At 41.5% G+C, this 27805-nt stretch overlaps 1 protein-coding gene across 4 annotated transcripts in view; it reads right to left on the reverse strand.

Annotated features, from left to right (window-relative positions):
* Window positions 1-638: 638 nt before the first annotated feature.
* Window positions 639-27805, reverse strand: part of RAD50 (RAD50 double strand break repair protein) — a 76672-nt gene continuing 49505 nt past the window's right edge. For 2 of the 4 annotated variants that reach the window (XM_045825593.1, XM_045825602.1), the window contains 6 exons: window positions 19310-19437; window positions 16952-17176; window positions 5385-5470; window positions 4714-4856; window positions 2262-2395; window positions 639-854 (listed from right to left, as the gene is read on the reverse strand). In XM_045825593.1, the coding sequence (XP_045681549.1) occupies window positions 668-854; window positions 2262-2395; window positions 4714-4856; window positions 5385-5470; window positions 16952-17176; window positions 19310-19437 (903 nt within the window). In that variant the 3' untranslated portion in view covers window positions 639-667. Of the gene's footprint in view, window positions 855-2260; window positions 2396-4713; window positions 4857-5384; window positions 5471-16951; window positions 17177-19309; window positions 19438-27805 lie in introns of those variants that run through there. The other 2 variants (XR_006784181.1, XM_045825615.1) reach the window with 2 other exon arrangements.

The following is a 27805-nucleotide window of genomic DNA, read 5'->3' on the forward strand; positions in this document are numbered from 1 at the left end:
TCAGCCCTTTGAAGGCAGCAGCGAGGCTGATGTGGCCCCTGGTGAAAATGAGTTTGACACCCTGAACTAGAAGATTACATAAGGTTCCTGTGACCCTGAAGCCCCATCCAACTACTTGAAATTCTAGTTGGGGAACTAAGGCCAGAGCGGGAGGTCACTTGGCTGGATTTACAGAGTTAAGAGTGGAGCCATACATTAACATCGTATTTTTTGTGGTCATCTTCAGGAAATACTAATAACTTTTTAAAAACCACATCCAAGGAAATAAATTTAGTGGTAACACTTAACACTGATTAAAAAAAAATGCCCAAACCATTAATCATTAAGGCAGCAGAACCTACTTCTCACCAGTACTTTAAAAAGGGAAAGGGACCGCCCCACACAGGGGCCCCGCCGTTGGCTGGGGAGGGACGGAGAGAAGCGAGGCCGGGCCGGCTGGGCTGCTTCCGAGCCTGCAGGCCTGTCGGGCTGCCTGGAGGGGCGACATTCAGGAATCAGTCCATGTTTCACATGCTACAATATTTATCATTTCAGAACCTCTCACATTCAAAATCCTAGACACAAAGCTACTTTTAAAGAACATATTTGCTTACTGACTCAGTTGGTATCAGATATAAGCAGTTGCCTGAGGACGTGTGTTTCCAAGGCAATTAAATCTTGAGTATTTTTAATGAACATAAGATCCCAGGGAGTTAACACTGCATTTGACAATCTCTGAGCACTGATCGAGGTTCTTCTTAATCCTGTAGAATTTCTCCACATATTTAGAACGCCCTAAGAGCTCCACAAAATCTTCATCGTGAGTGATTACCAGAAGCTGGAAGTTACGTTGCTGCGAGCGACTTTTTATTATCCTGAAACAATATATTTAGAGTATGTTGTTACTGAAGAGTCTAAGTAACCCTTTCCTTTAGTTGAAAAAGCCACTGAGAGCCTTGTCAGACTCATGACTGTGCTGTGTGCGGTGACCGGGCTTTTCCTGTGCCGTGTGAGTGTCGGCCCGACAGCCCTGCAGGAAGTGGGGGAGGGCGAGGGGGACCCCAGCCTCCAGCATAGCCCAGCAGGAGCCCCAGCGCCGCCCAGACAGTGCGGGTGCATGGCCTGACTCTTCCCACAGGTCTGGCTTATGCATGGGTAAGAGCACATGCTTTAGCTTCTTCCAGAACAAAAGTTTCTTTTCACCACAGCAGGTGGAAGTGTTCCCCTGAGTTTTCCCTCATCTCTGTGCTGTCAGCACAAGGAGTCTGACTTATCCCTGTGCCTGGGGTTTTCTTGACCTGTGACTCATTTTCTCTGGAAGAAAACAAGTTTTTTTTTTTAAAAAGACAGACTACAGGCAGGGGGAATAACATATGCAAGGCCCACTGCCTTCTTAGGAGCTGTGTCTACTTAGAAGTCTGCCACCCCCAGCCGCCAGCCGCATCACTGGTATGACACACAGGGCCTGTGTGGGTGTACAGAAAACATCTGTGCTCACCATCTCCGTGCTGGGTAGCTAGGAGACTGAGATCTGAAAGGCTTTTAATCAACTCATTCATCCCTTACCTGGAGCTGGATGCACTCAGGTTCCAAAAGTGCCAGCCCTTTTGTGCTGGCCGCACAGGCTCCTGGAGATGGCTGGAGAAAGGCGACTCGGATGTCGCTGGGCCCCCCTCCCCCAGCCCGAGCCCTGCTATCAGACAGCAAGCATTACGTCAGCCCGGAGTGTCTAGCTGGAGTCGGGACTACCTGGAACAGCCCCTCAACTCAAGGGGGCAGGCTCTTCCTCTCCCAGCAGTTTCTAAGCAAGGGCTGCCGCCCCATGAGGCAGCCGCCCCCACCCCAGGTGAATGTGGTCGAAGGTATATACAATTTTCCTGTGTCTGGGTTGCACTGATATACTTTTTGAGTAAGAGCCACAATTCCTTGTAGATGTTTGACGCATGTCAAAAGCTGGGGATCCCGTCCAAAACCACTGCCACCACCCAGAATGTTTTAGCAAGTCACGTTAAGTCTGGTACAGGACATGTGGGCTCAGGTGGCTTTATTGGAAAGCCAAACCAGAGAGTTTCCCTATGAACACATGTGGGGACGTGCAGGGTGTCTAGGCTGCTGCTGGCCACCAGCTAGTTCTTTTTAAAAACTCTGACAAATCACTGTCAGAAGGGAAAGTCACCCAGCTTCTCCAAGGAAGACACATCTAGAGAGGGGCTTCACCACAAAACCCTCTTCAACTTACTTTAATTACGATCATAACCTGTCCCCAAATTTAAGAAACTTACTCAACCAGAGCATGTGCAAGAGATTCGATGTTTTCTCGGTCAAGATTTGTTGTCGGCTCATCCAAGGCAAGGATGCCACAGTTCAAGCAGAACGTTTCCGCCAGGGCCAGGCGGATGATGAGAGAGGCCAACACCTGGAAGAAAGCACGAGCGCTGAGCCGCGCTGCACAGACCTTCTTCCCACTCAGGAAAGCACAGAGAGGGCTCAATCCCTGCAGACAGGAAAGGTCACAGGGTCACTGACCTCAGGTGAATCCCTGCCCTTTGGTTTGGGAGAGCAGGCACGGTGACTGGACTCTCGAGACTTACCAGAAGGTGAAGCATCAGGTGCATTATCTCAGCCTACTATTCGCAATAAAATGATATGCTAAAAGCTATGTTGATTGCCTCCCTCCCCCAATCCCATCAGCTGTAACAAAACTTGAAATCACAGATGGGAATCTGAAAGGCAATAATATTTATCTGTAACTAATAATTTTAATAATGGTTTAAATTAACAACCTTAAAAATTCGCCCTGGCTGGCACAGCTCAGTGGATTGAGCTCGGGCTGCAAACCAAAGTGTCACAGGTTCGATTCCCAGCCAGGGTACATGCCTGGGTTGCAGGCCATGACCCCCAGCAACCGCACATTGATGTTTCTCTCTCTCTCTCTCTTCCTCCTTCCCTCTTAAAAAATAAATAAAATCTTAAAATGAAAAACCTATTTCATTTTTCTGATAATGGGGTTAGAAAACATGGACACCTCCCACTTTGCAGAGCCTCAGAGACCTTTCCCCTCTTACCAGCTTCCTAAAGTCTCCATGTCCCACAGTCCAGAGAGGCACCTGACCTGCGCCATGCTCTGACACACGGACACACACACACACGCTTGTGTATGTCACACATGTATGTGATTTTGAGGCAGACAGGATGAATTCCTGGGCCAAAGGAGCAGTAGCACAGGAGTGGGGTGTCATGGGAGCTTACCTTAGGAAATCCAAGCGGCCCAAACTGAGGTACTTTTAAGGTCCCTAGAAACCTAACACTAAAACCTCTCAGGCCGGCTGAAACCATCTGAGGGTACAAGGCACCCAGAACGAAGAATAAAAGATGATGCTAGGAAATCTACACCACCTTTGTGGGAGCTGTAACTCCCCCCTCCCCTGAACCTGTGAGTGCAGGGAAATCAGTGAGTGAGTGAGTGATCTTACAGCAGTCTACAGCCTCTCTTGGATGCCCAGAACAGGCCGGCAGATGCAGAAGCCAGGCCAGAGCGTGGCCCTTTGCTCGGGCACTTGCACAGGTGCTAGACTGTTGCCGCCGCTGCCTCCATGCCATCTGCTCTGAGCGGTGTCTACTGAACCATTTGTCTGTCTCCTCCTCTGACACCAAGGAAGAAATTGCTGCTAATTCATTTTTGTATTTTGGAGTAGCTACAGGAAACCTGTTTTGTTCAGAAACTATTTTAGAAAGTACTTTTAATCCAAAGAAACATGTTTCAAACTCTATGTTCCCACTCACAATTACCACTAAAAATCACCAGAGCAAGTAGGGGATACTGATTAGAGATCACAAATTTGTCATTTTTTGCAGACCACGATTAAGATAATAATCTGCAGATGCCTTAAATTGTTATAGCTGTCTGAGCTGACAACAAAGTACATCCACGCATGGAGTATCTTTAGGTAAATATTGAAAACTATGAAAATTACTCCGGTAATGTGAGCATCCATTTCTAGAATTTTAAAAATTTGTTAAGAAAATCAAAGGTCCAGAGATGTTACCAATATAATCTGCTTCCAGTGTGAAAGGAGGAAGCTCAAGGCCCTGTGACATCTTGGGTACACACCTGTGCACAATGACATCTGGCCTTTGCCTCTAGCAGACCTGGTATTAGATGGTCTGCAGGCCCCAAGGCGAGGTGGGGTGGTGTTGGGGACTCAGTCCTACAATGCGGGTGCTTCCTCAACAAGACTCTCGTGTGTTGTAATGCCACAGCTGGTTTGACCCAGGACCTGGTGTACTAATAGCATGTGTCACTGATTCAAAAACATACCACCCCTCTCGCCTCCTCGACTTCTCTGAAACTGGGAGGCATATTATGATGACAACTGCCTTTCTTCTTTCTTGATGGCACGTAAAACAGTGGTGTGTCTTACCCTATTCTCACCAGGAATGCTGTAAAACAATGAATGGTCTTCAGCTCGTTTTACATTTTACATTTAGTCTATCCTGTGAGAAGGTTTCAGGCCCTTTGCCTAAAAGCCTCACTTACATAATGCTGCAGGAAACGCTGGTTAGAAGTTGGGGAGCATACAGAGGAAAGTGCATCCTGACCCACTTACGTGGCAGCCAGGAGCAGCATAAGAAGCTCCCACCATTGAAGGCAGCCTTGGGTGCTTCCGCCACACCGACCTTTGATCCTGTCACTTCCCTGGGTAAAGGTGGCCCCCAGCTTCCTGAGATACCTGCCTTTTGCCCAGCGCTGCACCGTCCTCGCATATCCAAGGCCGTGTCCCCCTTCAGCATCACCACGCGGTAGTTGTAATTCCGCCGTTTATCAGAAGCTGACAGGTTTTCATCGGCATCAGACCTAATTTCTATATATTCAATATCTGACATAAAAGGAAGACGGGTTCAGAGGAGCCCATGCCCTGTGGCCTGCTGTCATTTGCACACGCTATCATATGCAAACCCAGGCGCGACGTGTGAGGCTGGCTGTGTAGGGAAAACCCGGGCTGTCTGGAACCCATGTGTCTGTCTGGCTAAGAGATTCACCAGGACTCCTGGTCCCACCCCTCAGCCTCAGCGCTGCCTTTCCTAGCTCATCTATTAACAGGTTCCTCCAGGCCAGTTTCTTATCTCGTTTTGGCTTATCCCTATCTTCACCCAACAGCACCTACTGTCATCAGCTAAATCTATTGTGCATTGTAGCCAAATATGTCAGTCTTGTCAGGCTCTGGAATAGAAACCTTTGCATTTTTTTCTTGCTACAAGATGTTGTCAAGATACGAATTCTTAGAAAACATCAAAGAGCTGTTCAGGAAGGTCCAGGAGGCAGTACTAGCTTGCTGAGAAGCCGTGCGGGGTAAGAGCTGGGATAGGCTTTGGAAAGAGCACCCGTCGGGCACCGCGTCCGCTACCTTGTCCACGATAGGTACTTCGCCAAAGGTCACGGATGATTTTATTGATTTCTTCCATTTTCATACTGTGAAATTTCATTATCGCTCTAGGGAAAAAAAAAGCCATTGGTGCTTTAATGGAATAATAATGTGAAATTTACAATAAAATATACAATAATAATGTAAGTAATGTCATAACAATATTATGAAGCTACTTCCCTGATATTTCAGAGATAATAATAGGATACAGTAACACCTAGAAAAAATAAACAGACCAAAACCCTGCTTCCTGGCTGGTAATGAAAACTGCCCGTCACCTTTCCAGAGCTCCAGGGTCCCCACTCCATGTTTACTTTTTATGAGATAACGAACACTCCCAAATACGTAAATACTGTGAAGATGTCAGAAAACAGTCTTTAGCAGACTTTTCTTAGGTAGGACTGTTTCCACAGTTGCCCCCGGGGTTACAGGGAGCATACGGAATGGAGGAGAGGGAACTAAAGAGGGATGGGAGGTGTGCAGGGCCCCTTGCTCTCTGGGGAAACAGGTGGACCCTTGGAATGCCTGCCGTTTCCCCTTCTGTTACTATCTAGGGCTACCAAGAGTCAGCCTCTCAGGCTGCTTTCACTCCTCAGCTCTGTGAGCTTTCTCTCTACTAGAAGCTTTGGGGCAGAAAGAGTGATTCAGAGGCTTAAGCTGAGCTGAACTTCAGAACTTTTTATTTTCCCTTCCTAGCTGAAGATTCAGAAATCCTAATTCTAAATACGTACAAATCTTCTCCCCCCTCGTAACACTCTTTAGAAAAAAGAGCAGTTTCTAAACACTAACAAGAAGGAAAGAAATGTCTGTAAAAACAAAAGTAGCCTTTCAGAACCTAACACTGTTCTTAGTACTGCCTCCTGTCATCACAAAGTCCTCGGTTCTTCGGAAGCAGGCTGGTGAACTGACAAGCGCTGCGCCGGTGACAAGCAGGCCCACAGCGGTGCCACAGCCACACAGAGGATGTGAGGCGGCCTGACTGCCATTTGCAAGCCTCTTATCTGATATATACAAAAAAAGAAACTGAATGTAATGCTTCTGCCTCTGCATAATCATTTCATGATCTTCTGGTTCACCAGCAAAGAGAAAGAAATGACTCAACATAAATACATTTTGAATATCAGATGAAGGATTTTGAAGTAGTGGACTGCAAAAAATCCATATGCTGCTTGTCTATGAGAATACAAGTCTCCATTTTCTACTTTATGCATCTGTCTTAGCCTAACATATGATACTCCTTTCAAAGGATGCAGACAAAACTTCTAAATATTTGCTAAAAAACCAACAAACCAACACCCTCAGAGAATGTTCTTGGATCCTGAATTTTCCTTTTTACAAAAGTCATCCTTCTGTATAAGTTAAAAATAAATGCCAACTCAGACTGGGATTTACACCATTGGCTCCCTTTTGGACTTGGAATGAATTATACCACCAAATTTCCTTATTCTTCAGCTTGCAGATAGCAGATCATTGGCCTTCTCAGCCTTCATAATCCAATAAACCAATTTCTATAATATATGTGTATATGTTTCCCCCCTCTAGAGAACCCTGACTAATAAAAATACAAACAAAACAAAACAAACAAAAAATCTCCCATAAGTAACAGAAATAAGCGTTTGCAATGTGGAGAGCAAGCTCCAGGTGAGGCAGGTGTCCAAGCTGCGAATGGCCTCAGCCGTGGCTCCTTGGACAACGAGGTGGTCCGTCCTGGCCCACAGGCAGGTGTACTGACAGACAGCACTGCAGGTAAAAGCTCTGGATCCGTGAAAAACCCAGACTCACTGAGAGGGGTGTCAGACAGAGTCGATGCTACCTGGGCTGTATCTTTTGTCTAGTCTGGAGTTTACAACTCCACTGTGCAAGAGCTAGGGATGATTAAGGCAACTACTATGCAGTAATCCACTTGAGGGAATAATAATAACAGCGGTTACTACTGATGAGCATTACCTTACGGGAGGAACAATTATGCTGAAACAATCATATTATCTCATTTAATCCTTACAACAATACTGGAGAGTCAGGTTTGGTTATCCCCATTTTCCCATTAGGAAAACTGACGTGATGAAGTTAGTAACTTGCTCAACATCAGAGAAAAGTGGGTAGAGTATTAACAGCCCTTGAATAGGACAATTAAAAATTTAAAAGGCAGTCAAAAAGCCATCTTTAAGGCCACCAATCTCAGTTTTATGAGTAAATGTTATCAAATCTTCGAGGTACACCATTACATGTAACTCTCAAGTATGTGACATATTACATAGCAAAAAGACAAGTAGTAAGGGAAAAAAAGGATGAGTCTATTTTGCTTATGACTATAAATACAAGCATCCTGAGTAAGAGCAAATTTAGTAGTGAGAGTATTGAAAAGAATATATCATGACTGAGTAGTGTTTATCCCAAGAAGGCAAGAATAGTATAATAGAAAAAAAGATTTAAGATGATACATTGCATTAATGGATTAAAAGAAAAAATTGTCTCAGTAGATGTCAAAATAGTACTTGTTAGGACACTGAGTTTTGATAAAAATCCTCAGTGAAAAATAGAAGAAATTTCTTTTTTTAAGATTCTATTTACTTACTTTCAAAGAGAGGGGAAGGGAAGGAAAAAGAGGGAGAGAAACATCAATGTGTGGTTGCTTCTCATGTGGCCCCCACTGGGGAATGGCCCACAACCCAGGCATGTGCCCTGACTGGGAATTGAACCCGTGACCCTTTGGTTCACAGCCTGTGCTCAATCCACCAAGCTACACCAGCCAGGCCAAGAAAACTTTAATTTGACAAAATGACTCTATCATATATACACAGCAGCATCCAATTAATGTTAAAATATACAGAAGTGTTCCTCCTAAAAATAAGAACACGAGAAAGGTGCCTTCTATTATGGCTACCCTAAAATAGTATCCTAGAGACCCCTAGTAATTCAGGAAGACAATTAAGAAGAAGAAATGGGGGGGGGGGCCTGAAACATGTCACTGTTTCTGTGGGTGATACAATTGTGCACTTAGAAAATTTAAGAAATCAACTGAAAAACTATTGAGACTAATAAGTTAGTCAGAAATAAAGTAAACATATAGAAATTAATAGTTTTATTATCCAGTAGCAAAATCTAATAAGAAACAATAGAAAAAAGGATCTTATTCATAGTGGAAATAAAACCATGAAATACCTTGGGAGAAATCGAACAAAAGGCACAGGATTTAAAGGGAAAGGGCATAAAACTTTACAATAGGACAAAAGAACGGATTAAAGCAGACATACTAGAGGGTCCAGAATGGGAGAGTCAATACAGTAAAGACGTCCACTCTCCTCGGTCACCCACAAAGTAAACGCAAACCCAGCAAAACTCTCAATGAGATTAAAAATATTTTTTAAATGAAATCCATGAAGTGACTCTAATGTTCATAAATCAAAAGAATAATGCAAAAGAATAAAATCACAATACTGGGGCAGGAATAAAACTAAAATAAAACCAAATACACAGTGAACTTTAGTTTATAAATGACATTTTAAATCAATAGGAAAGGTTTTAATAGTGGAGAGAAAAAAATGTAAACTTATATCACCCTCCTTTATCAAACCTCAAATAAAATCCAAATGAATTAAAAAAATAAATAAAAGTTAAATAAAACTATCAGAAAAAAATATTTTTATAATGTTAGAATTAGGGAGGCCCTTCTAATCAAGAAGCTAAAAATTAAGACTAAAGATCTGCCTACCTGAAAACCACAGTCACAAACACCACCACAAAGAAAGTCGGAGGGCAAGGACAAACTGGGGATGCCTGCCTGCAGAGTACGTGAGAAGGATCGATACCCAGAATATGCATTTAAAAAGGGAGCAAATCGCCGAGTAAAAGACAACCTAATAGAAAAAGTGCCAAAGAGATGTGAATAGGCAATTTTTGGAGAAGAGAGAGAGATAGCTGATGTATGTAAAAACATTTATCCTCACTAGTAAACAGGGAGATGTGAATTACAGTAAGCGCTGTTCTGTGTGCCACAGACAGCACAAGTGAGAAAGGGTGATGACACGAAAATCAGAAACAGGTCTTTTCACACACTACTGGTGGACACAAATTTCATGAGTGTGCATACCCTCTGACCCATTAACTCCATTTCTAAGAAATTATCTTTCTAGTGTGTCTGCACAAGTGTGCAAAGACATACATACATTGTAGCACTATCTGTAGCAGCAAACACTTAAAAGCTTCCTAATATATCCATTGGTGGTTAAATAAAATAGGTAACATCCATTTTATGGATTATGCAGCCATTAAAAATGAGGTACTTGCATATAATGAACATAAAAGATTTCCATCACATTAAGTAAAAGAAAAAGCTAACAGAAAAATACCTACAGTGTGATACTGTTCATATAAAATCAAAAAAACATGTATTTGTGTATGCGTACGTGCAAAAGCACTGTGAGTGAGATGAAAATGCCACCAATGTGCTAGCACCTCAGTGCTGAATAAATGTTAAACGCCGTCATGGAAACGGAGTCCCAGATGAACGTGTTCTGTGACGTGTGCAGCAGTGGGACGAGCAGAGGGAGCCTTGAACATCTGCGACACAAGGCTGAACGGGTGAAAGGGCTAAGTTGTACAAAGTGTTACGGAGCACACAGGAAGAAAAATTACACCTGCTGGGGAAGGGTTTCATCAAGGTAGCATTTCCACGGAGGACAGTGCGCATGGGAAAATGTGAGTTGTCTTAAGGGAACAAAATGTTCAGTTTGCTTAGAATGTAGCAAATATTGAGAGAAAAATGGGGAAGACCAGGTATGGAAGTCAGTCCTTAAGGTGGCAGAGAACAGTGACCACCACCTTTAGGAACACTAACCTGGCGGAAGCAGTGTATGCTTACAGGGGCAGGAGAGATGGAGAGGTGGGGGAAACTTCCACAGTAACACAGGTCAGAGCAAGGAGGCCTGCCTGAGGAGGGGCCAAGGAAGGGAAGCAGCCCTGGAGCAGTGTGGCGCAGAAACCCTGGGAGAACAGATTGTGGATTGACAAACAGGCCCAAACGTGAACTTCAGACCTTTCAGCACCTGGACTTTACAGGGTGTTAACAGTGAAGAATGACCTTGAAGGCCTATGACCTCTATTAAACAATCACTCTGCTGAAGCAAAGACAGGAATTTCATGGGCTGGAAACTGTTGTAGGTTAAGTGGTTGTCAGGTTAGTTGCATCGGCCCCTCCTCAGGAGTGGGCATGTCACTCAGTTAAATGCACACACTAGCTCATGTAAAGTGCTGTTTTGTGAAAACTGGTTCCCAGGAGAAAGTGAAAAGGTCTAAGAGCTAACAATAGAGTGATCTGTAATTTATTTGGTCTTATACTTAACTGAAAGATTTCCTTAAAAATTTCATTTAGTCTGTGGCATTTACTGAGGCTTTAGTAGTATTGGTGATCCATGAAAGACTCAGAATGTCATCCTCACAAATGACAAGGGCCCACTGATTTCCTACGTGAACAAGAACACCACAAGGCCAGAAAGACAAAAAGACACATGCCAGCAAAACGACTCTGTATGCTGTAATGGGAGATGCGCGTCATTGCACCTTGTCCAAACCCATACAATGAATACCACCAGCCCTCATGTAAACTAGGGACTTTGGGTGATTATGACATGTTAGTGGAGGCCCACCAAATGGACCACTCTGGTGAAGGATGTTGATATGGGGGAGCCTATGGTTACTGGGTTAGGGCAGGTATATGGGAAATTTCTACTTTCTGTTCAATTTTGCTGTGAACCTAAAACGACTCTAAAAACAGACTACTGAGAGAGAAAGAGAAATCGAGAGGTGTGGGCCAGTGTACCCTGTGCAGCAGCTGCTATCCATGCCCCCCTTACACAGTCCCCCATTTACACAGCCCTCCCCCTTTACATGGCAGTCTGCCTGCACGGCCCTTCAGCGCCTCTTTGCCCCACGGCTGCTGCCCCAGCAGTGAGGTGATCTTCCAACAGCCTCCCACACTGGGATGCTTAATGAAAAGCTTCTGAATTCTCTTCTTTCTAAGTGTCCTTATGCTCTAGTTTGATGTCACAAGTGAAACATATTAGGCCTCCCCAGGAACTACTGTTTGGGGTTTTTGCTGCTGTTCTGAGGCAACTTTTTAAATCACTTCAGGACTTAGCCATCAGCAGAGAACTGAACGCCTGAAATGCAGTCACTAGAGAGCAGGTATCTGAAGGGTTGGAAAAACAGCATCAAAACAGACCAAAACCTCACTTGGCAGGAAAAGACCTTTCCAGGTCCTCCTTCTTTTGTTATTTAAGCCATCTCCAGGACTTTAGTTACCACTTTGCAAAATTTGAAGTAATGCTCAAAATCAGAAATGCACATAAAATGGTAAATCTTGAACTGGATTTCCCATCTCAAGCTACTTTACTGGATAAAATATTGATTAAAAGGGCCAGAGTAGATGGTAATGGAAAAAATATAATAAAGATTATCTATTATTTTCAAAAGATTTTGTATTTTATTTATCTTCAGAGAGAGGGGAAGGAAGGGAGAAAGAAAGGGAGAGAAATAATGATGTGTGAGAGATACACTGAGCAGTTGCCTCTCACACACTTACTGGGGACCTGGCCCGCAACCCAGGCATGTGCCCTGACTGGGAATTGAACTGGTGACTCTTTGGTTCTCAGGCCGGTACTCAATCCACTGAACCACACCAGCCAGGGCATATAATAAAGATTATCTGTTTAAAAAAAGGCGGGGAGGGGGGCAAATACAAGCATACCTTACTAATAAAAAATATTACTTAGTTCAGAAGCATGAAAAAAAAAACTATTAAGTTAATGAAAATTAACCAAATTAGAAAAAAGCAGAAAAGATTATACTTAACAAAAAATATTTTCCAAAAACATTATCCTCCTCCTTGCATGTAAAACTGCACCGCCCTGGCCAGGTGGCTCAGTTATTGGGGTGTTGTCCCATACACCAAAGGCTGTGTTCAATCTCTGGTTGGGGTGCATGCAGGAGGCAGCAAATTAATGTTTCTCTCACAGTGATATTTCCCTCTCCTCTCCCTCTCTGTAAAATCAATAGACATACCCTCAGGTGAGGATTTAAAAACACTTAAAACTGCAACAAACTTTGAGATCTATAGGTTGCTAAAAAATTAGCTATGACCATTGTTACTCATTATCACATTGGATACTCCTCCCTATTGCCGTGATACCACCGTGAGAACTTCCTGTTTCCCAACATTTAGGTCAGCAGCAGCCCTCATGCATAAAGGAAATGGTATCATGAGTATCATGTTTTACTGGGTTTCATGTTCCCAACTAATGATTTTTTGTTACCTAGCAAAACTCAAAATCCCGAATTTGCCAAACTCAAGTTACACATTTAAAAGAAAAATTACCTCCTTTTCTAGAGAAAACCCTTAACACTATTAAATTAAATTCTTAAACGAATCCCCTTTAGCCAGACTCCCCCAAAAACAGATTTTAAAATTCAGGCAATGGTTTAACCACTGTTGCAAGATAAACATTTGGCTGCAAAAACTGCAGCGAGTGTGAAAAGTCTGGCTGTCTTTTGGTTTTGTAATCTACCAGCTTGATGCTGCAGGGCCCGGGCTGTGAAACTACTGCATCCGAGGTGAAGACAAGAGTGGTAGCTGTGAGAAGTGAGCTCTGGCTGAGCTCTCCATGAGTTAAGGAGCCAGGCTCTGAACAGATTCACTGAGAGTTGGCTGCCTGAATGCAAAACTGTGCAAGTTACACATTTCCAGAGTCTCAGCAGGTGTGGCTTAATATGCATCATTCCATGTTTGGGGAAGAATGACAGTGGAAGATTGACATAGGGTAGAACAGTGTATTTTGACATATTCTAAAATCATTTAACTTTAATTGATGTATTCTATTAAGGGGCAAGGAATATTACATTCTAAATGATGAGTATTTTCCTTTCTCAGCCAGTGTTCTGACCATTGGCAACGCTTACAATCAGTGATGTTTTTAGATGATTACTAATTACAGATGGTAATCAGCTCTTCTTGAAAATGCATTGCTAACTTCCTGTGTTACCTTAAATAGACAGCTAAATGCAACAATTACACTGACTGCATGCTTCATTCTAAGAGGTGAAACAATGAGGGAAATTTTGGACCTCACTTTCTTCTAGGTGAGAAGGCAAATTTAAGGCTCACAGTATAACCCTTAAGAAGGCCACTGTTTGCAAGCACAAGCTCACAGACTCAATTTTGGGGAAATCTGTGACACTTCTTTCCTTCTCATTTAGCAGAATCCACCTGATTACCAGATAACAGACCTCAGTGTGTAGCTGGGTTTGGTTCCTTCAGTGAGCCTAAACCACTGGAAAGCACCCTGCACACCCCACTCTCGCCCTCACCTGGCTGGCTCAGTGTGATCCCTCTGTAACTGAGGCACTTTTCCCTACAGAAAGGGCAATCCTTCATTATTCAAGGCCCAGGTCAAACACAGACTATGGGGCGGGGCACACACCATGGCCTCCCCTGTTAGACTGTTAGCAGTTTGCAGGAGGGACCAGGTATGGCATCTTTCTTCCCAGAGCCTGACAAGAGAGGGCAGACAGGGATTTCAAAAAGAACGTGTGCCTGATGGAGGACGGTCCTCCTCTCCTGGCTGTCACTGGCTCTCAAGGTCTGCAGGGATAGCTGGAGGGCTCCCAGGTGCAGTTCTCTATTCAGTCAGTACACATGAGGCCAGGTCTGCAGGTTGGTAAGAGGAGCTGCCTTATAGCAGAACATGTGCAAGTAAAATTTAAACCCTGTCTCCCTAACTGGGCCCCTCAAGCCATCACCCCATATTTCAGCTCCCCTTCACAGAACTTTTGTAAGAATTATCTGTACTAACCATCTCCATTTCTTTGACCTCTCCTTTTCTCGTCCAACTTCAAGGCTTCAGTTCCAACCAAGCCACTGAGATTGCTCCTCAAAGTCATTAACAACCTCCATTTTGTCAACGTCAAAGGTCTGGTCACTTTTTTTTTTTCTTAAATTTCAGTGAATTTCTGATTTTTTTAAAAATTATTTGATATTATAGTTGACGTACAATATTATATTGTTTCAGGTACACAACATAATGATTAGACACCTACCTTGTGATTTATATTCCCCACAATTACTTTCACAGTTTCTTATCTGGCAGTTTCTTATCTGTCATTTGCAGCCCCCAGTGTCTAATGCTACTGAACATCATCTCATGTTTGTTTTGTTTCCTCTTGGAAACATCTGTGTCTTTTACCCATTTTTAATGTACTGCTGGCCACTAGTTCAACTGGTTACTACATGCTTAATCCCCTTCGCCTTTTTTACCCACCTGCCCCAACCCCTCCAATCTAACAACTCTGTTTGTTCTGTCTTTACACATTTGTTCTTGTTCTGTTTTTTTAGATTCCACATATAAGTAAAATCATATAGTTTTTATTTTTCTTTGACTTATTTCACTTAGGATAACACACTCGAGGTCTATCCATGTTGTTGCAAATGGCAAGTTTTCCTTCTTTTTTATGGCTAATATTCCATTGCAGTCATGTGCCATGTCCTCTTTATCCATTCATTCATTGATGGACACCTAGGTGGCATCTGTATCTTGGCTATTGTAAATAATGGTGCAATGCACATGGGGTGCATATATCTTTTCGAATTAGTGTTTTGGATTTCTTCGGATAAATACCCAGAAGCAGGACTGCTGGGTCATACAGCAGTTCTATTTTTAATTTTTCTGAGGAACCTCCACAATTGTCTGCACCAGTTTGCAATCCCACCAACAGTGCACGAGGGTTCCTTTTTCTCTACATCTTCACATCCCACTCCTCAGGGGGACCACGAAAGTCAAACTATATTTGTTAATATCCACACAGTAATAAGTTCCAAGATGATACAAATAATGCTGCTCCAGGACCACTTTGAGAAACAATGTATTTGTTTTAAAATATGCATATTAAAAATTTAAAGGTAAACACCAAAATAACTGAAGTAGAGTATATCCTTTACAACCCAAAGAAGGGAAAAAAGAGGAATAAAGAAAAATTCCACAGAAGACAAGAAGGCAGGAGAAAAGGCAGAAATAAATACAACTCTTTTATATAATTAATCACCATGAACTGGAAGGGCTACATTCACTAGTTAAAAGAACAGATTTCTGTTATACACTGAACACATTATACAGGTGCAGTATGCAAGGCAATGGCACAGAGACAGACGCTGTGACCAATGAAACAGAACGGAAAACCCAGACCAACTTGCGCATGTGGGATTCTGACATGTGACATGAGCAACACTGGGATCAGTGAGAAAAGGGTTGACTCCTCAGCAAAAAGCCAGGACGACTGGTTAGCTGTACGAGGAAGAATGAAGTGGGAGTCCTACCTCACACTGTACATAAAATTCAACTTAGGACTAAACACTTCAATGTACTTAAATGTGAAATGCAAAACTTTAAAACATGGAGAAGAAAACATAGGAGTAGAGAAGGATTTCTTAATCAAGACACAAAAAGAGCTAACCAAGAAAGAAAAGACTGGTAAATCCAACGACCTTAAAATCTACTCTGTCCATTAGAAGACACTATAAGAAAGTGAAAAGATAAACATAAAAAGCTTGAGAAATATTTATAATATATATATCTGAAAAGGAATTACAATGCAGAAGAGATACAGCACCTGCATATCAATAAGATATCTGATAATACATGAAATACATGAAATACAGGTGAAAGACATAAACATTGAAAGAGGAAAGGAAACGGTCAAACATGAAAAGGGTGGTCAGCAACATTAGAAATCAGAGGACTGAAGATGAAGACCACAACGATTCACTATTTGAAACCCCTAAGATTGGCAAAAATTAAGAAATAGACAAAATCAGTGTCAGAGGATGTCTCAAAAAAAATCTTTATATTCTGCTAATGGTGCCAATTAGTAAAAATACTGTGGCAGAAAATTTAACATTATTTTATAAAACTGAGCGTACCCTGCAACCCAGAAATTTTACCCCCACACAGACTCCAGGGAATCTCTCCCACCTTTGCTCCAGAAGACATAGCAAGAGTGTTCCTAGCAGCAAAGGTTCTATTAGCAAAGGCCCGGAAACACCTGCATGTCCGTCTGCAGGTATGGCTACACAGTGGCATATTCCCACACAGAATTCTGTATATCAGTGAAGATGAATGAACTATAGCTATAAGCAACATAAACAAAACAAAATTTTAAAACAAATTCTAGAAGAGTACACAGAATATATTTTTTTAAAAGCTCAAAAAGAACCATACGTATGATAAAATTATTTTTTGTTTCCAAGCACAGAAGGCAAAAATCTGTGCCAGTGGTTCTGGGGAGTGGAGATGACAGAAGGCAGAGACTATGCCTTAATATCAACATGTGTTATTACTGACCTACACGACTTCAGCATGTGTGTGTACACATGCATGCCTGTATTCTTCCATTCTTTGGCGTGTGTGATACACAATTAAAAAATAAAAAAGGAGGAAAATATGAATAAAATATACTAGTTGATATTCACTGCAATGGAACCAAATTCCCCATCCAATACTTACTGGTCAAGGGTCTTGTAATAAATATCCAGATCCTTGTTGACAAGCTCCGTTGTTCTCATAACTATCATCATTTCTCTATACTTTTCCTCGGCATCTCGAAATTGAGGTTTTTGAAGTTCTTTCTTAAAGTGGATAATTTCGTCCTCATAACCTTTCTGTCGCCCTATTGCCAAACTGTGATTTCTTTTTATAGTATCTATTTTTTCTTCCAAGTTCTGATGTTCACTATAAATGGGAAAAATGACAAATGAGGACCATTTTTAGCTTTCAGCAGCCTGAAGTAGACAAGCCAGGTCTCTTCAGGGAGACAGATATCATTCATCATTCTGTTAGCAATCAGCATATAGTAACAGAGTCTCTCCTAGCTTTTTACTTAAGGTTTCAGCATGAGAGAAAATCTTCCTTCCAGATCTCCGAAGCATCCAGGTTTCTAAACAGTCAATTTTTGTGTGCTGAATAAAGAAAGAACTCTCATATAATGTGAGCAGTGAGGAAAGTTCTAGGTTTCGGACACTAAAGAGCTCTTGGTGATTAATATTAGAAACTCAAACACTTCTGGCTGAAGACTGAGAGTGTATATTACTAACACTGAGGAGTTATTAAATAATAGGTGCCATCATTTTATTTATGATGTCAAAGACAAATATAGTTTTATCTAAGTTAAACTACTAATTTCTATAGTAATACCTACTAAAAGTTTATGCTCCCCATGAAAAAAATTCTCACACATTAAAAAAGCATAACACTGACCCCCAAAAATAAGATACCCAAACTTTTCTGATAACTTAGTAGACAATGTAGATTTTAATGTGTGCCTTGAAAATCTTCATTTATTTAACAATATCTTATTAAGCACCCTCTTGTATGCCAGGCACTGTTGTCAAGTTTATGAACATCCATGTAGAACTGGCCTGACTGTCCTTTTTGTTGACATTTCTGTTGTGTTCTGGTTGAAGAAAGGTTTGAAAAAGATCGGTTGTACTTAATAGTCTGAATGGATATAAAAATCATTGTTATATACCAGGAATTATAAAAATTAGGAATTATAAAAATACATGGTTCTGGTCTTCAGTAGCAAAGAATAAATTGTTTCATTTAAAAGTTTCTTCTAAACCTGACTAATGTGGCTTGGCTGGTTGGACATTGTTCCACAAAGTGAAAGGTCACCACTTTGACCCTGGTCAGGGTGCACGCCTGGGCTGTAGGTTCAGTTCCTGGTTGAGGCACATGTGAGAGGCAACCAATCGAAGTTTCTTTCTCACATTAATGTTTCTCTCCCTCTCTTTCTTCCTCTCTTCCCCCTTTTCTAAAAATAAATAAAGAATAAAGTTCCTTCTAAAAACTTTACTTTTCCCAACTTGCCACCAAGAACACTAACATTATAACAGCTGAGGCTTGGAAGCTAGGATATCTAGGTCACATTCCTGGCTTTCATCAGTATTTCCTGTCATTTTTTTCTGGGTCTCAGTGTCCTAATGTATAAAAAATGAAGCGGCTAAAGATGAAGAGCAATTCCAGTTAGAAAGTCTGATTTCCTCATTATATGAAAGAGATCTTAAACAAGAGGTTAACTACTTGCAATATAATAAATTAAATCAAAATTTCAACTTACTATATCCTTTAGAAAACCTTAAAGTATTCTTTGATTCAGATTTCTGTGCAAAGTCAGAAAAACAAATGAAAAATCTACACACAATGGCTGAATAAATGAGAGACCTGTACTAAATCAAATGAGGTAGTTAAAAAATCTATTTGGTGAGCACAACCTTTTATACCAGTCAAGCACCTTAGTGTCAACTGGGTTTTTACAGAATTCTTAAGGCAACTAACTCTAAGGCAGACAACACAGGAATAAAATATTTTCTGCTGCACCAGGAAGGTAGAACCTATAGTAAATACCAATAAAACCAAACGAAAGAAGAATCAGGGTAATCTTAAAAACAAAAAACCCTGGCTGGCTGTCACATAATTACAACTGGGACCATATAAAATGGGTCTCCAATGTCAAATCACTTTGGCAATACTGCAGACTACATACGCTCTGACCCAGGCAGGGTCCACAGGCTATATGCTCCTTTTGCTTGGGACCATTATGTCGTGAAGCAGGCTAGCAGAAATCTGGGGACATGGCATTTGTAATCCAGCCCATCACTGCAGCAGAACTACAAAGTCTCTATCACTTGTTCACTAAATTAATTCACAAGACCATGAAATATATTAGCATAAAAACTCCATTCACCTTCCTGTAAGTCTCAAGGGACACTGAGGCTAAAGGCTTAAATCATTTTTAAAAAACATGTATTGAATATTCTTCACAATTAGTAACAGATCTTTTAAAGACTATTTTTAAAAACATACTTTCTCATCTGTAAAACCTGCATTTGACCCATTTCCTTTAAATGTCGTTTTCTTTCTTCTTCAACTTCTTTTAGTTCTTCATTTCTTTTTCTTAACGTAAGGTTATCCTGCAGCCATCTTTCTTGTATCTAAATGTAAACATCAAATCAGTTAATAAAGACGACCAAGTGACCAACATGTGGCTCATAACAGGCAACTGCTGACAGGTACTGCTACTTCTGCCTTGCTGAGAATCATGTGAAACTAACGGAGGGAGCCTCAGCCAGTGGGAAGGCACCTCCAGCCTAGACTAACCTGGATGACACAGGGCACACAAAACAGAAATTCACACGATGAAATAAAAACTACAACTATATATTTAAATATCTTATACCTCATTGGGTCATCTTGCATAGGAACCCCACAATAACATCTAAAAGACCACCAGACAGTAATACTACTATCAGTCTCCCCCCAATTTTTTTGCCTAGTTGTATTTATCTCCTACCATGTGCCAATACTAGTAGATATTAAGCATGTCAAATAAGAACTTTACCTTCAAGCTAACAATCACACAAGTCAGTAAGAAGTGCCAAAAAATACTAAATGTCTATCTATTTGAAGTTACTTCCCTGGCAAATGAATTGAACTGAAAGTTTAAAAAGTTGGCTGTTCTTATTGAGTAGTTTTGTTCTTAAAAGAGAGTTAATCACGCAGCAGCAGCAGCAGCAGCAACACAATTATTTCAGCAGGTTTCCCAGTGACTACAATGGACCATGTTACCAAGAGACAAACATTAAGCACAAGACTGTAATTTGATTCTCTGAAATTTAAGAAAAAAATTTCCTGCAGAAATAATGTTGGTTTGGATCATAAAAGATTGAATATAGAAAACATCACAAGTTCAAAGTCAAGACTTCTTAAAAAGAGCTAGGACCCTCCTTCAGGAAGCCTTGCAGCTGAAATAAACTTAGCCATGTGGGAAGTGGGAGGGAGAGACAGACCTTTGGCAAAACCTTGTTGCCAGCAGTAACAGCACCAAGTCACCAGCTGGGAGAGAAGCATGGTGGGACCTTTCTCACATGCTTGGTGTTCACATCCAACCCTGACCGTCTATAAACCACTATTTCGAGGGTTTCCCCCCAAATGCCACCAGTTTTCCTGGAAATAATATAAATATATACTTATCTATTAAAACATCATTATAAGCAGTCAAAGGGGACTAAATTGATATGGTTGGAAGTGGGTACATGGTGAACTGAGGCCAGCTGCCGCTAGTGCCTAACATGGGGCTGCTTAGTGAGAGGTACAGGGCACACCAAGGCCAGCTGCCCCTTGGTTGTTTGTGGATCTTTGAGACTTTAGGAAATTTTGCAGCATGAACCGAGGCAGACCGCTTGTGTGGAAAAGCCACTGAAAGAGGTTCGGGCAGGCTCTGCAAGACGGGTGGGGCCAAGAGCGTTAGCCAGGTTAATGGGGAGCTTGGATTTGTGTCTGCCTGCTTGCCTGCCGCCGGCTGCCTGGGAAGAGGGCTCAATAAAGGAACCATGGCATCTTCAGTCCCTGGAGAGAGCTGCCCCTACCCTTGAGCCTCTGGCCTTCACCCTGAAGCTAGTTAATTTAGTCCCTCCCCACGACCCTGGAATGCCCCTGGAATTTTCCAAGCCATTGCCCCTGTGCTGGAGCTCAGAGTGAATGAGTTTGTGAGGGGAAAGTCTGTGCTCAGGCCCTTTAAGATCTGCAGCACCTAGGTCTCTATCAGCTCGTTTTCTTTCTTAGATATAATACCCACTGGTTTTCAGAGTCAGATAATATGGGGACTCCTCTTCCTGGCACTGGTGCCCTGGTGTGGAGCTGGGACTCCTCGTTCTTCAGCAGGAACCTCTGCAGCTGAGAGATCCCTCTTGAATCTTAGTCACTGCATCGTGGGTGTGAGACCTGACCATTCCATGCCTCTCCTTCCAGGCTCAAGGTGGCTTCTTCCTCATATCCTTAGTTTTAGGCATTCTGTTCAGCTAGTCTGCAGGTGGTTCTCCATGCTGGTTGCTCTATAATTTAGTTGTAATTCTGATTTAATGTAGGTGGAGGTGAGTACACTGTTTCCCTGTTCTGCCCTCACGATAGGTAGCCACCATGAAAGAACTCCTGAATGGGCTATCACATGTTTGGTTGAGATTGATTTTTGGCACAAAATACTGTTTCTGGTTTGCTTTCTATCATGGTCACCAGAAAGCTAGGCATTTCTTTTAGGTCAGTTTGTTGCTCTTACTTTCCTTTTGAAAGACCGTATACAGCATACTAGTTAAGAAGCCTAGGCTTTGAAGTCAGGTATACCTAGGCTCAAATCTCAGTGTTATACTCTCGAAGTGGATGACTTTGGGCAAAGTAGTTTAAATTCTCTGAGCCTCAGTTTAACTGAAACAGGGTGAAAATAACACCAGTCATAGGGGGCTACTGTGAAGATTAAATGATTTAATGTATGTAAAGTAATCAGAACAGAGCCTGCCTTCGAAATTGCTAGTGGGTCAAATTTGTCCTTGTATTTTAAGCAATGAGAATTCTGATTATTTTCTACAAAATATAAAGTATCAGAGAAAGGCAGGAAGGACAATCAGATGCAGTTATAGTACACCAGAAATGTTTTTCTAGTATACTAACAATTTCACAAGGTAGGGCCAAGGTCCTCCTTGGTTACTACTTTTTTGACCTTTGGTAAGTTAGGTCACTTCTAGTTCCTTTTATCTGAAAAATAAAGGAGGCAGATTATTAAACTTCCAAATGTTTTTTTCCCCCCCATGGACTAAATTTGGTAGAGTGTAATCCTATAAATGAGCTACTATTAGGCTCCTCAATTCTTAGATAAACCCTTGTCACTCAGCTCAGATGATGGCTAATGCTTGCAGCTGGCCACCTAAAGGAAACAAAAATTAGCGGCCCTCTAGGAGCCTGGGATGGAACTGAACAGACTGCAGTCCGATATCCACCAAAAATCTGGTTGGGAAAATAGCTTTTACAGAGGATTGTCTGAAAGCTATGCAGTGTCTGGCTCAGTGATTAATAATAGTTAAGGATATACATCAAAACCCTTGAGGTCATTCAAGAAAACATACATGCCTCTGCCCATGCCCCAGAGAGTCTGATTCATTGGTCTGGAATGGAGAAACAGACATGTATATTTTTAATAACACAGACTTTTTTAAAAAAATCAGATGTATAATTCATGTAACATAAAATTCCCCATTTTAAAGTATACAATTCAGTGGTTTTAGCATATTTACCTTGTAGAACTATCACCACTAATTCCAGAACATTTTATCCCCACCCCCCAAAAAACCCCATACCCATCAGCAGTCACTCTCTAATCTCTTCTCCCCTTCCCCCTAGTCCCTAGCAATACTAATCTGCTTTCTGTCTCTATGGATTTGCCTATTCTGTACATTTCATATAAACAGAATCATAATATGTGGTCATTTGTTGTTGGCTTCTTTCACTTAGCACAGTGTTCAAGTTTTGTCCATGTTCTAGTGTGTAACAGTATTTCATTCCTTTTATGGCTGAAAAATACTCCTTCATATTATGTGATAGTTAATTTTATGTGTCAACTTGACTGATCCACTGGGCGCTCAGACATTTGGTCAGACATTATTCTGAGTGTCTTTAAGGGTGTTTCTGGATGAGATTCACATTTGAACCTAGGACTGAGTAAAGCAGTTTGCCCTCTCTAATGGGGGTGGGCATCACCCCAATGACTGAAAACCTGAATGTAATAAAAACGCTGAGTGAAAGGTAAATCCTGACTGACTTTGTGGGCTGGGGTAGTGGTCTTTTCCTGCACTTGGACTCAAACGGAAACCTCAGCTCTTCTTTAGCCTCTCAGCTCTCCTGGTTCTCAGGCCTGCAGAATCAGACAGGAACTATAGTATCAGCTCTCTCGAGTCTCCAACTTGCCAACTACAGATCTTGGGATTTCTCAGCTTTTACAATCATGCAGAGCCAATTCCTTGTAATAAATTTACACACACACACACACAGACACACACACATATATATTCATCCATCCATATCCTGTTGGTTTTATTTCTCTAGAGAAACCTAATACCTATGGACATACCACATTTTGTTTATCTATTCATCAGGTGAAAACCATTTGGGTTGTTTCCATATTTTGACTACTATGAAAAATGCCACTATGAACATTTTAATTTTCTTGGTGAAATACCTAGTAATGGAAAAAGCTAGGCATTTTTGATGGGTGCCCCTAGCTAACCTTTGGCTAAAGTTACACTACTGTCTATGGAACCTCATCAAGGGATGATAAAGATGCTAATATACACTTTTACAAAACAGCCCCATGAAGTTTGTTGAAGACATGGTTTTCATTAATCTTTACAGTGTCCTCCTTTTTGTGAATACCCACAGAGACATTTTTCTCTGGTGGCGGTACAGGGAAGTAGTTTCCTTTTAGCTCTGGGACAATATGAATCTTACCTAATTGTGACTTCCTCTCTTCATGTGATGACTACAATAGAATCTTTAGCAAGCAAATCAGATCTCACAGCCTACATTTTATACATAGTATGTCCTCACTTAATATCATCAATAGGTTCAACAACTTTAAGTGAAATGATATATATTTAAACCAATTTTACCAAAGGCTAATTGCTATACAGTAAATATAAGTTAACTTCCTAAACATCTCATCAACATTATAACAAAACAATGTTATTCAAGGATCTGCTGTTTTACTACTCTCCTGGTTTCTTTAACTTCTTGTCCTTACTTCCAAATTGCCTCATTTTCATGTTAATTTAAAATGTTATTTGGCATTGCTCTATGTGTATAACTTAGTAAATAATTTCTGTAACAAAGCAGGTTATAGAAGTAAACTAATACAGTCAGATCCACTAAGTTTAGATCATCAACTTGACAAGGGTCACAGATTGGTAAATCTTACTCATCTTAGTATCTATATATGGAGGGAGATTACTGATTTATAGATTGTGATTTCAAATAGGCAACCCTCATATAAGCTAGTGATAGATAACTATTTTGTTATATGCGCATCATATAGTTATTAAGCATATATCAGATGGCAGAGACTCGATTTACCTTTGACTGACATTTACGTATTTGAAATTCCTGGCACTACAGTCAGAGACCCTGCAGAAAGCTGCATGGCTAATCTTCAAAGAGATTTCTAACCACCACTTTCACACAAGTGATGAAGACATTCAAATACCATATGATGTTTAGAACAGCAGGGCAGAGAAATGGTGTGCAGGTGACCCTTGAACAGCAAGTTTGAACTGCAGAGCTCCACTTACACACAGATTTTCTCCAAGACATATGTGGATGCCTGTGCTGTTTCTGATTTGCGGTGGGGAGTGTGCAGGCGCAGCAGGCTGCCCGTGTGCACTGGTCTGCACCATGTTACACAGGGGACTTCAGCATCCTTGAATTTTGGTATCAGCTGGGAGTCCTGGACTCAAGCCTCATGGATACTGAGGGACAATTAAGCTTTGGGGAAATCTAAAGTTATACACGCATTATCAACTGTGAGAGGTGGGTGCAGAAGGACTATCACTCTTAACCCCTGCATTGTTCAAGCATCAACTGTAGTTGTTAAATTAGGTAGATTAACCATCATGTTTGCATAAGGCATGTTGAGGATAGTTTTTTTATGTGCTTTTACAATGTGGAAATCAATTTCTTTAACAGGAAACTCAATGGTATAGGAATCAACTAGAAGGTCATTTAATATGTAGATATTTTACTTACAGACAACTTTTAAAAATATTATTATACCTCAAACCCTGTTTTGTGTAATTTATACTACATAAAAATGTTAAGAAGAAAAAATACAGGTATATGTAGGATATATACTATCACAGTTTGCAACAAGGAAAAAAGCAATCAAGTAAATATACAAAATAGACTCTCTTATAATCATTAAAAAAATGTTATTGGACTTCTGGTCACGATGGCGGCATAGGCAGACATGGCTTGCTTCTTTGTACAGCCACATCAAAATTACAACTAAAATATAGGACAACCATCACTCAGGATCATCCTAAATCAAGTTGAATGGAGTCTGACAACTATGGTATTAAAGAAACCACATCCATCCAGACTGGTAGGACGGGCACAGATGTGCAATGGGCTGGTCCCACACCCATGTGGATAAAAATTCAGAAGGGATTCCTCTGAGCGAGAAGTCCCAGCCCCAGGCCACACCCTCCAGGCCAGGATTCCAGTGCCAAGAAGATAAGCCCTGGCTGCAAAAACCAGTGGGGACTGAGTTGGTGGAAGAAACTGCTGGAGCCCTGGACAGTTCCTTTTAGGGAACCCACACAGGGACTCACCTACTCAGACTCACTCCCTCTGAGCTCTAGCACTGGGGTGGCAGCTTGAAGGGCACCAGTGGTATAGAGGGAGAGAAAGAAGTATCTGGCATCACGGCAAGCAGAGGTCATTGTCCCTTCGCCAAGCCCCCCCCCCCCCCACCACTCCCACCACAGAGCAGATAAGCTGGTGCCAAATCTGAACTCCAAAAACCTGGCTAACACCATTTGACCTGCCTTTAAGGTCCTCAGAGGCTCTGTCCCACCCAATTTATGGGCCCACCCAAGCTGCTTTTCCATAAGAATGGCTGGTCTTAGCTCCTAAATCCTATCAAAAAAGCAATAGCTGGCTTTAGGGAGCCCTAGCAGCAGCCAGATTAGAGTCACAGCTTGACTTCACCTGGGAATCTCCAAGCCCTGTATAAGGAGCAGCCATCTCAGATTGCTTTATAGCTCAGGCAGGGTGCCTTGGGCAAAGCACATGTAGGGACTGACCTTTGTCTGTACCACCCAGGATACCCCAGGGCCTGTGTACCCACTGGACAGCTACAGACTACATCAGAGAACCACCACCCTGCCCCTGCACAGCTGATCCTCCTTGGACCACAGATAGCAGAGGTTGGTGGTCAGTGGTAACAGCCAATCCTAGTAGCTGCCTGGCCTGGTAAAACCCTCCCGTTGATCTGTCAACAGCAACCAAGGCTCAACTACAAGAGGTCATTGTACTCAGCCAATACAAAGGTTGCACCTCAAGTACCCGGCTTGGGTGATAGGGAAGGCTGTGTCACTGGATCCTATAGGACACCTACTACATTAAGACACACTACCAAGACAGGGAGTCAAAACAGCTCTACTTAACACACAGAAACAAACACAGGGAGGCTGCTAAAACAAGGAGACAAAGAAACATGGCCCAAATGAAAGAACAGATCAAAACTCCAAAAAAAGAGCTAAATGAAATGGAGATACACAATCTGTCATATTCAGAGTTTAAAATACTGGTAATAAGGATGCTCAAGGAACTTAGTGAGGACCTCAACAGCATAAAAAAGACCCAGTCAGAAATGAACGATACAGTAATTGAAATAAAGAACAATTTATAGGGAAACAACAGTACAATGGGTGAAGATGAGATTCAAATGAATGATTTGGAACATAAGGAAGCAAGGAACAACCAAGCAGAAGAACAACAACAACAACAAAAGAATCTAAAATAATGAGGATAGTATGAACAGCCTCTGGGAAAACTTCAAGAGGTCCAACATTTGCATCATAGGGGTGCCAGAAGGAGAAGAAAAAGAGCAAGAAATTGGAAATCTATCTGAAAAAATAGTGAAAGAAAACTTCCCTAATTTGGTGAAGGAAACAGACATGCAAGTCCAGGAAGCACAGAGTCCCAATTACCATGAATGCAAAGGGGTCCACTCCAAGACACATCATCATTAAAAAGTCAAAGGTTAAAGATAAAGGGAGACTCTTAAAAGCAGCAAGAGAAAAGAAGTTAGCAGGCAGATAGTTGCCAGATGGGAGGGGGAAAAGGGAGAATGGGTGAAGAGGTGAGGGAATTAAGAAGTACAAATAGGCAGTTACAGAATAGCCACAGGGATGTAAAGTACAGTACAGGAAATGGAGTAGCCAAAGAATTTATACCCATGACCTATGGACATGAACAATGGTGTGGGGGCTGCCTGAGGGAATAGGGGTCACTGGGTAGAGAGGGGCAAAAGGGTAAAGATCAGGACAACTGTAATACCATAATCAATAAAATATATTTTAAAAAGAATGTTATCAATCTGTGAATTGAGTTGATATGTAAGATTAAATTGCATTAAGTGGAAAAAAGTAAGGTGCAGGATATGTGTGGTATGATCTCATCTCTGAAAATAAATATACACACACATTATCTATCCATCTCTCTGCTGGTATATGAGTAAGAAAGTTCTTTAAGAACTAACAAAAAGCTATTAACAGTAATAACATCTAGGAGTGAGATTGAGAATTACCAAAAAAGGAAGCACATTTTTAATTTTAGTCTTTTATGTTTAAATTTTGACCAAATAGATCTTTTAATGAAAATAAAAATAAAAGGAAATAAGAAAAGAATATGTTATTGGAATTGATATTCTCTACTGTTGGCATTTCTGCTTAGTGGATCTATTGAAAATAAAAGTAAAAA

Source organism: Phyllostomus hastatus, unplaced genomic scaffold (genome assembly GCF_019186645.2).
Source record: "Phyllostomus hastatus isolate PE091 unplaced genomic scaffold, TTU_PhHast_1.1 phas_contig_150, whole genome shotgun sequence".
In the NCBI taxonomy this organism is placed as follows: Eukaryota; Metazoa; Chordata; class Mammalia; order Chiroptera; family Phyllostomidae; genus Phyllostomus; species Phyllostomus hastatus.